Source organism: Belonocnema kinseyi, chromosome 2 (assembly GCF_010883055.1).
Source record: "Belonocnema kinseyi isolate 2016_QV_RU_SX_M_011 chromosome 2, B_treatae_v1, whole genome shotgun sequence".
Lineage (NCBI taxonomy): Eukaryota > Metazoa > Arthropoda > Insecta > Hymenoptera > Cynipidae > Belonocnema > Belonocnema kinseyi.
Window position 1 is genome coordinate 100,376,783 of NC_046658.1, and position 10,106 is coordinate 100,386,888.

At 22.9% G+C, this 10,106-nt stretch overlaps 1 protein-coding gene across 2 annotated transcripts in view; it reads right to left on the bottom strand.

The window, feature by feature from the left end:
• LOC117168050 (phosphatidylinositol 4-phosphate 3-kinase C2 domain-containing subunit beta) overlaps window positions 1-10,106 on the bottom strand; it is a 168,211-nt gene that overhangs the window by 121,549 nt on the left and 36,556 nt on the right. For both annotated transcript variants that reach the window (XM_033353395.1, XM_033353394.1), the window contains exons 5-6: window positions 8,401-8,671; window positions 2,551-2,774 (exon numbers count right to left, since the gene is read on the bottom strand). In XM_033353395.1, coding sequence (XP_033209286.1) covers window positions 2,551-2,774; window positions 8,401-8,671 — 495 coding nt within the window. The remainder of the gene's footprint in view (window positions 1-2,550; window positions 2,775-8,400; window positions 8,672-10,106) is intronic.

A 10,106-nucleotide genomic window follows, 5' to 3' on the forward strand; every position in this document is an offset into this window, starting at 1 on the left:
AGGTTCAACTCACACCCAAATAATTAAATTTTCTATTTAAAAAAATAATTTTCAGCCAAAAAGATGAATTTTCAACTGAAATTACAAATTTTGAACAAAAAATTATTTTTTAATAACGTGGTTCAACGTACACCCAAAAAATTATATTTTTTATTAAAAAAAAAAAAAATTCTCAGCCAAAAAGATGAATTTTCAATTGAAATCATGAATTTTGAAAAACAAAAAAATTAATTTTTAGTAAACAGGTTCAACTTACACCCAAATAATTAAATTTTATATTAAAAAAAAAAGAATTCTTAGCCAACAAGATGAATTTTCAACTGAAATGATGAATTTTGGAAAAAAATTACTTTTTAATAAACAGGTTCAACTCACACCCAAATAATTAAATTTTCTATTTAAAAAAATAATTTTCAGCCAAAAAGATGAATTTTCAACTGAAATTACAAATTTTGAACAAAAAAATTATTTTTTAATAACGTGGTTCAACGTACACCCAAAAATTATATTTTTTATTAAAAAAAAAAAAAACAATTCTCAGCCAAAAAGATGAATTTTCAACTGAAATCATGAATTTTGAAAAACAAAAAAATTAATTTTTAGTAAACAGGTTCAACTTACACCCAAATAATTAAATTTTATATTAAAAAAAAAAAGAATTCTTAGCCAACAAGATGAATTTTCAACTGAAATAATGAATTTTGGAAAAAAATTACTTTTTAATAAACAGGTTCAACTTACACCCAAATAATTAACAACAAAATGATTTTTTGAAAAGTGGTTACCCAAATAATTAAATTTTCTATTAAAAAAAAACAAAAAAAAACAATTCTCAGAGAAAAAGATGATTTTTCAACTGAAATTATGAATTTTGAACAAAAAACTTATTTTTTGATAACGTGGTTCAACTCAGAAAGAAATAATTAAATTTTATATTAAAAAAAAGAATTCTTAGCCAACAAGATGAATTTTTAACTGAAATTAGGAATTTTGAAGAACAAAATTATTTGTTAATAAAGAGGTTCAACTTACACCCAAATAATTAAATTTTCTATTAAAAAAAAAAAAAGAATTCTTAGCCAAAAAGATTAATTTTGAACCACAAAAAAATTACTTTTTAATAAACAGGTTCAACTTACACCCAAATAATTAAATTTTCTATTAAAAAAAATAATTTTTAGCCAAAAAGATGAATTTTCAACTGAAATTATGAATTTTGAACAAAAAAATTATTTATCAATAAACTGGTTCAACTTGTACCGAAATAACTAATATTTCTATTAAAAAAAAAAAAGAATTCTCAGCCAAAAAGAGATTTTTCAACTGAAATGATGAATTTGGAACAACAAAATGAATTTTTGAAAAGTGGTTACCCAAAAATTTAAATTTTCTATTAAAAAAAAAAACGATTCTAAGACAAAAAGATGATTTTTCAACTTAAATTATGAATTTTGAACAAAAAAAAAATATTTTTTAATAACGTGGTTAAACTTACAAACAAATAATTAAATTTTTTTAAAAAACTTTTTCAGGCCAAAAGATGAATTTTCAACTGAAATGATGAATTTTGAAAAACAAAAAATTTTTTTATAATAAATTGGTTCAACTTACACCCAAATAAGTAAATTTTACATTAAAAAAAATTCTTAACCAAAAAGATGAATTTTCAACTTAAATGATGAATTTTTGACAAAAAAATTCTTTTTTAATAAAAAGGTTTAATTTAAACCTAAATAATTAAATTTTCTATAAAAAAAATAATTCTCAACGAATAATGTAATAGAAGATATTTGAAATAAAAACTTAACTAGAGGTATAATCGACAGAATAAAGCAACCGAAATACTGAAAAAAGAAATAAAAATACAAGAAAAATAAATTTTCAAAATTCTCTAATTTTACTCTAGACAATTTTTTTTTATTTTCCTTGAGCATTTTATATTCAAATAACAGAATCTTACTTTTGTAACAATTTAAAATTACAATTTTCCATAAGACGGAATAAAACAATTTCAAATTAAAATTAAATATTTTATCATTCAGAGATAATTAATTAATTAATATTTAGATCCAAAAATGATCAAGTTTTGAAAAATTTGAATAAAATTGTTCTTCAAAATTTAAGAAATTTAAATTAGAATAAAATCCAAATTAAAAATCCTATTTAACGTCCAATAATCAAATTGATACAAACTCCTGTTAAAAAAAAAAAAAAAAAATCCAACGACCAAATTTGGACCACAATGAAAAAAATAAGATAAAAAATCTTATTGCAATCTAAAAAAATTAATACAAAAAATTAAATAAAAAGTTTTTCATGAAATAAAAAATGAAATTGTTCTTGAAGTTGAAGAAAAATCGTGAATAAATGACAAACTTTGCAATATTTTGTAGCGTTTGCTTTTCGTTCAGAAGAAATGGTTTTTTATTTGAAAAAATAAAAATTCCAGAACAATTAGCAAAATTTAGGGACTTTTTTTTTTTAGGTTTTTAAGGATTTTCAGGACTCTAAATATGAAAAATAATAATAAATATTTGTGCAAAAGCTAACCCGTCGATCGAGAGACGTCCTTCTCCTTCTCTCAATAGTGTTCCAGGCGGAAGAGTTTCTAGGCGGCAATGGGGGCGGAGCTGCAGGAGACGCAGCCGGCGATTTCGTCGATTTTTCGACCGCCGCGTAAACCGGATCAGAGTTTACGGTTTCGCTTGTGCTGTACATGTAGTCGAATGGGTCAAAAGGATCGTAGACAGAACCGCTGTAGGGAGACTCGACTTCTGCAAAAATTCAATCAAATTATTCATATCAACGAGTCCATAAAGTCCATAAAGACTAAATCCTAAAAATTCAGTTCAACAGAAGTCGACTACAAAAAAAATATTGCAATTTAAAATATTTAAATGAGATTAAAATCAAATTAAACACCATTTTCAACGCCCAATAATCAAGTTAATGTGCAGAATTCCTGAAAATAAAATCAAGAATTTAACAAACAAATTTGGACAATCGCCATAAAATGTTCCCATTGAAATCTAAAAAAAAACAAACTTTTTCCTTTTTTTTTTTTTGCTAAAAAAGAACAGAACAAAATTCGTTTTCCCTTTGGATAAAAATATAAAAAAAAAAGGTAGGAAAAATGAGAAGGCAATCAACCAAATCTCTTTCCTTCTCTTTATTATTTTTTTCGTTCATTTTATTTTCACTATTATCAAATTACAATAAAAATAAGACTTGTAGCCAAAATACTCTCTCCTTATTTTTATTTCTATTTTATTTCCTCGTTTTTATTTTTTATTTTCTTCTTTTAGGGGTAAAGGAGAAGAGGAAAGCATTTCTTTTTTTTTCCGATTTCAATGGGAAAATGTTATGGTGAATTTTCGAATTTGGTCGTTAGATTCTTGATTTTATTTTCAGGAATTCTTCACATTACAAAACAAAAAAATAATTTTCAACTAAATAGTTCAATTTCTCAACCAAAGAGATGAATTTTCAACTAAAATGAAAAATATTGATACAAAGAAATGCATTTTAAACAAAATAGTTTAATTTTCCACTGAAAAAGAATAATTTTTACCCAAATTGTTTAATATTCAATGCAGATTAATTTTAAACTATGTAGGATAAATTTTCAACCAAAAATATGAATCTTTAACCCAAAAAATTAATAGGTTTCAAAAAATAGTTTAATTTTCAAATGAAACAGAATACTTTTTAACAAAATAGTTTAACCTGAAAAAAATCAATTTTTACAAAAAAATTGATAAATTACATTTTTAGGAAATAAAAAAATTGATTTTCATCTTAACTGATGAATTTTAAACTAAAATTATAAATATTTAAATTAAATACTTAGATTTTTCAAACAATAAGATTAATTTTCAAATAAAAAGATTAATTTTCAGACAAAAAGATTAATTTTCTATAAAAAATATCATTTTTCAACTAAATACATGAATTTTAACGAAATAGTTGAATTTTCAACTAAAAAAGACAAATTTTCAATCAAATAGTCGAATTTTGAACTAAAAAAAATCCAATTTTATTAAAAAATGGAAAAGTTTTATTTTTAGCAAAAAAAAAAATTCTCATCTTAACTGATGAATTTTCAACTAAAATTATGAATATTTAATTAAAATACTTGAAATTTTAACCATAAAGATGATTATTTTAAAGAATATACTTAATTTTCAAACAAAAAGATTAATTTTTAACCAAAAAATACATTTTTTCAAAACACATAAATTTTAACAAATTAGTTGAATTTTCAATTAAAGGAAAAAAATTTTCAACCAAATGTTTGAATTTTTAACTTAAAAAAAAATCAATTTTTAGCAGATAATGGAAAAGTCACATTTTCAGCAAAAAAAAAAACTTTTCACTTTAACTTGTGAATTTTAAACTAAAATGATTAATATTTAACTCAAATGCTTAAATTTTTAAACAATAAGATAAATTAAAAAAAGATTAATTTTCAGACAAAAAAAAATCATTTTTTACTAAAAAATATATTTTTTAAAATACAACACATAAATTTTAATGAAATAGTTGTATTTTCAACAAAAAAAAAAAAGAAATTTTTAACCAAATAGTTAAATTTTGAACCTGAAAAAAATCAATTTTTACCAAAAAATTGATAAGTTCTATTTTTAGGAAATAAAAAAATTGATTTTCATCTTAACTGATGAATTTTAAACTAAAATTATAAATATTTAAATTAAATACTTAGATTTTTCAAACAATAAGATTAATTTTCAAATAAAAAGATTAATTTTCAGACAAAAAGATTAATTTTCTATAAAAAAATATCATTTTTCAAGTAAATACATGAATTTTAACGAAATAGTTGAATTTTCAACTAAAAAAGATAAATTTTCAATGAAATAGTCGAATTTTGAACTAAAAAAAATCCAATTTTATTAAAAAACGGAAAAGTTTTATTTTTAGCAAAAAAAAAAAAAATTCTCATCTTAACTGATGAATTTTCAACTAAAATTATGAATATTTAATTAAAATACTTGAAATTTTAACCATAAAGATGATTTTTTTAAAGAATATACTTAATTTTCAAACAAAAAGATTAATTTTTAACCAAAAAATACATTTTTTCAAAACACATAAATTTTTACAAATTAGTTGAATTTTCAATTAAAGGAAAAAAATTTTCAACCAAATATTTGAATTTTTAACTTGACAAAAATCAATTTTTAACGAAAAATGGAATAGTTAAATTTTTCATGTTTTAGCAAAAACAAAACAACGAATTTTCAACCGAAGAGTTAAATTTTCAAATAAAACAAAGAATATCTCCACGAAAAAATAAGTTTTCAACAAAATAGTTAACTTTTCAACCGAAAAGTATACTTTATAACAAAATTGTTTAATATTCAATAAATTAGAATAATTTTTAACCAAATAGTTGAATTTTCAAACTAAATCACGAATTTTAGCAAATAAGATTAATTCTCTACCGATATAGTTAAATTTTTTATTTTAAAAAATTAGGGTCTTAGTAAAAACCAAGGAAAATTTTTTTTAAAAAATAATACAAAGTTCAACCAAAGACATAAATTGTCAACAAAATACTTGAGATTTCAACCAAAAAGTATACTTTTTAACAAAATTTGTTTAATATTCAATCAAGAAGATTAATTTTTAACCAAAATGTTTAATTTTCAATCGAGCAGATTAATTTTGAACAAAATACATTAATTAAATATACAAAAACGTGTATTTTAAACAAAGGAGAGTAATTTTCTACCAAAAAATAACAAATTTCAACAAAATACATGATATTTTAACTAAAAATGATACATTTTTAAGTGAAAATTATATAGTTATATTTTAAATTAAAAAATGACTAAAATCTTTCACAACCTAAAATTAAAGCAAAATACATTTTATACATTGACAGTTAAAAAAATTAATTATTTCTGCAAAAGAAAAACTTTTAATAAAATATTTAAATTTGGTTTTATTTATATAAATGCATTTTCAAGCAAGAAGATTAATTTTATACGAAAGAATACGAATTTTTAACAAAAATGTTGAAACTTTAACAAAATAGATAAATTTTTAATCAAATAGATAATTTTTTATCTATAAAGATTAATTTTCTACCGAAAAAGATGAATTTTCAACTCAAAATATCTTTTTTGACACCAAAAATGGAGCAGTTAATTTGTCAGTTCGAAATTGATTAAGAAAAAAACTAGTTGTTTTCAAAATTCTTAAAAAGCTTCAAAAAAATTTTTTTTAATAATCAAAAATCGAAATTTGTTTTTAATTTTTCGAAATTTTTTCAAACTTTGAATTAACTCAAATTCATAATTTCAAATCATTTCATATTTTTATAAAAATGCAAGGTAAATTACAAAAAAATTAAATGAATTGAAAATAATTAAAAACAAAAAAATTCAGAGAATTCAAAAGAATTAAGGGTGAATTCCAAGAAAACTTTTAAATCCTTTCAAACGTTTGAAATTCTACTAATTTCTAACACAAAAAATCAAGCAGAATTTAAAAATCAATCAAATGAATTAAAAACAATTAACAATATGGAAAAATTAATTGAATTGTGTAGAGTTTGAATAGAGAAGAATTCAAAAGAATTCACGAGGATTTATGATAAATCAATAAAAACTCAGGGCTAATTACTAATGAATTGAAAAATATTTGGAAATCTCTTCAAATCCATTAAAATGATTAAAATTCTTGGAAATCTCTTGAAATTATTTAAATCTCTTTAGAATGCCAAGGAATTTGAAGAAAAACAATACTTTAAAATATTTCAATTCCTTTGATTATTTTATCAATTGATAATCAGGATCAATTAAATTAAAAGAAAGAATTTGATGAAATGCCTGATAATTTAAGGTGATTTTAAAAGACAACAGGACGATTAAAAAGAATAAAACATGGGAAACAATTCAAAATTATGGAAAAATTAATTGAATTGGATAGAATTGAGTGAAAGTTTAGAAGAATTCAAACAAATTTAAAAGGATTTAGGATAAATTAATAAAAATTCAGGGCGAAATTACAAATGAATTGTGAAAAATGTTTGAAAATCTCTTCAAATCTTTGAAATCCCTCATGTCTCGCGAAAAATGATTTGAAATCCATTAAAATATCGAATAAAAAATTTCTGGGATTCTTTTAAACTTTCCTAAAATATTTTGAATTATTTGATATTTTTTGAAATCTTCAGAAATTCTAGAAAATTCTTTATACTATAATATTTCAAAATCTTTAAAATTCCTTCAAATTAATTAAATTAATTTTTTTCAAATACTTGGAATCTTTTACAATTTCCTAAAATACTTTAAATGGTACACTCCAACCCAGCACACGTAAAAAAACCTTTGCGTGCGAATTCGCACCAGAGTACCGTTTGAGGGTTAAAAGCTCCTGAAACCCACGAATTAATTTATTGAATGAAAAGTGACCAATGTGCTCTTTTCATTTGAAAAAGTGAGTCTTGAAAATAGGAAAAGTGGTAAACGGTACGTAAATGCCATAAAACAAAAAAAACTTTGAGTGCGAATTCGCACCAGTGTACCATTTGAGGGTTAAAAGCTCCTGAAGCCCACGAAATAATTTATTGAATGAAAAGTGACCAATGTGCTCTTTTCATTTGAAAAAGTGAGTCTTGAAAATAGGAAAAATGGTAAACAATACGTAAATGCCATAAAACAAAAAAAACTTTGAGTGCGAATTCGCACCAGTGTACCGTTTGAGGGTTAAAAGCACCTGAAACCCACGAATTAATTTATGGAATGAAAAGTGACAAATGTGCTCTTTTCATTTGAAAAATTGAGTCTTGAAAATAGGAAAAATGGTAAACGGTACGTAAATGCCATAAAACATAAAAAAAAACTTTGAGTGCGAATTCGCACCAGTGTACCGTTTGAGGGTTAAAAGCTTCTGAAACCCACGAATTAATTTATTGAATGAAAAGTGACCAATGTGCTCTTTTCATTTGAAAAAGTGAGTCTTGAAAATAGGAAAAATGGTAAACGGTACGTAAATGCCATAAAACATAAAAAAAACTTTGAGTGCGAATTCGCACCAGTGTACCGTTTGAGGGTTAAAAGCTTCTGAAACCCACGAATTAATTTATTGAATGAAAAGTGACCAGTGTGCTCTTTTCATTTGAAAAAGTGAGTGTTGAAAATAGGAAAAATGGTAAACGGTACGTAAATTCCATTAAAAATAAAAAAACATTGGGTGCGAATTCGCACCAGTGTACCATTTAAGGGCTAAAAGCTCCTGAAACCCGCGAATTAATTTATTTAATGAAAAGTGACCAATGTGCTCTTTTCATTTGAAAAAGTGAATCTTGAAAATAGGAAAAATGAGAAATTCTAAATATATTTCCGTGAAAAATAAACTGCTAATAATTACCGTCCTTGGTCTCCTTTGGATAATCTCTAATTTCCTCAGTCTTAACAATGAGTAGAGGATCAAAGGCCTCCAAGACGCTCACTCGAACGTTCGATTTGTCCTCTATCGTTTCACAAGCGCTCAAATCGATCAGATTGCTATTTGGTTGCTTCTCAATGACTTTTAAGACACTCAATTGGCCTTCATCCACTGCGTACGGAAATTTCGAAAGTCCAGTACTAGTCACAGGGGAGGGAATTCCAGTCCGATAATTCATCGGCAGGGGAGGTATCTGGAAGTATCCACAATATATTTATTTATTTATTATATCATGATAAATCCAGGACGGCCATTTCAATCCAAGACAAAAAAATCCCGGTCATTTCCAGGTTTTTTTCGAGATTCGCAAATATTTTTCACGGTGACTAAAATAAACAAATTCCAACATTTTTCATCAGAGGTGATAAAAAAAGAAACTAAAAATTAAAGCACTCAAAGTGGAAACTCTTGAATTTTAATGTTTTGAAATTTAAGTTTAGAAGTTTAAAATGCAGATAAACTTCAAAGATTTAGAATTTTTAACTTTGATGAATTATGGAGTTCAAAGATTCAGACAAAAATTATAAAAATTTAATCCACGTTATCATTTTCAATGCTATCATTTAAAGAATCAGAGAATTTTAATTTTTTAAATAATATTATTTTAAACAATTTTAAAGTTAAAAATGGAAAAATTAAATTTTTTTAACAGAACACTTGTTAAATTATGCGTTGAATTATTTTCATTCTCAATAGTGTAAACATCCTTAAAAAGCTTCAAAATATTAAAATTAAATTAAATATTAAAATATTATTTATCAACTTTTTTTGTTGTTGAAAATTAACTTTTTCAAAGGAAAATGTAATTATTTAATTTTTTGTGGAAAATTTATCGTTCTTGATTGCAAATTAATTTATTCTGTTTTAAAGAAGTCGTTTTCTTTTGCTTGAAATTCAATATTTTAAAGATTTTTTTTTCATTCACTGAAATTTTTTTTTGCGTTGATAATGTAGGTCTTTTGTTGAAAATTGGTGTTTTTTTTTTTAATTTAACTGTTTTTAATTTACAATTAAAAAATTTTATATCTGAAATATCAACTATTATGAGGGGATTAATTTTCTATAAAAAAAAAACAATTTTTCAACCAAATACAGAAATTTTTAACGAAATACTTGAATTTTTAAATAAATAATACACATTTTAAACCAAATAGTTAAATTTCAACTAAGAAACGAATAACTTTCAATCGAAAATGGAATAATAAAAATTAACAAATTAAAATTAACAAAAATAGTTGAATTTTCAAAGAACAAAATTAATTTTTAGTAAAATAGATCAATTGTCAACCAAAACGCAAGTCAGTAAATTTTCAGTTAAAAAAATTAATTAAAAAAAAAATAAATCAAACAAATAGTTAGATAATTTCTAGCAAAAAAAAAAAGAATTTTCAACTAAAAAAGGTAATTTTTTCAACCAAAAATTGAATTATTAAATTTGAATCAAAAAATGAATGTTCAACTTGAATTTATAACCGAGAAGAATTTCTAAACAAAAATTTTCTACAAGAAAAAAGATCGATGTTTTTAAACAAAATACGTGAATTTTCACCATAATAGTTGAATTTTCAATTAAAAAAGATACATTTTTACCAAAATTGTTAAATTTTGAATTAGAAAAAAAAATTCTC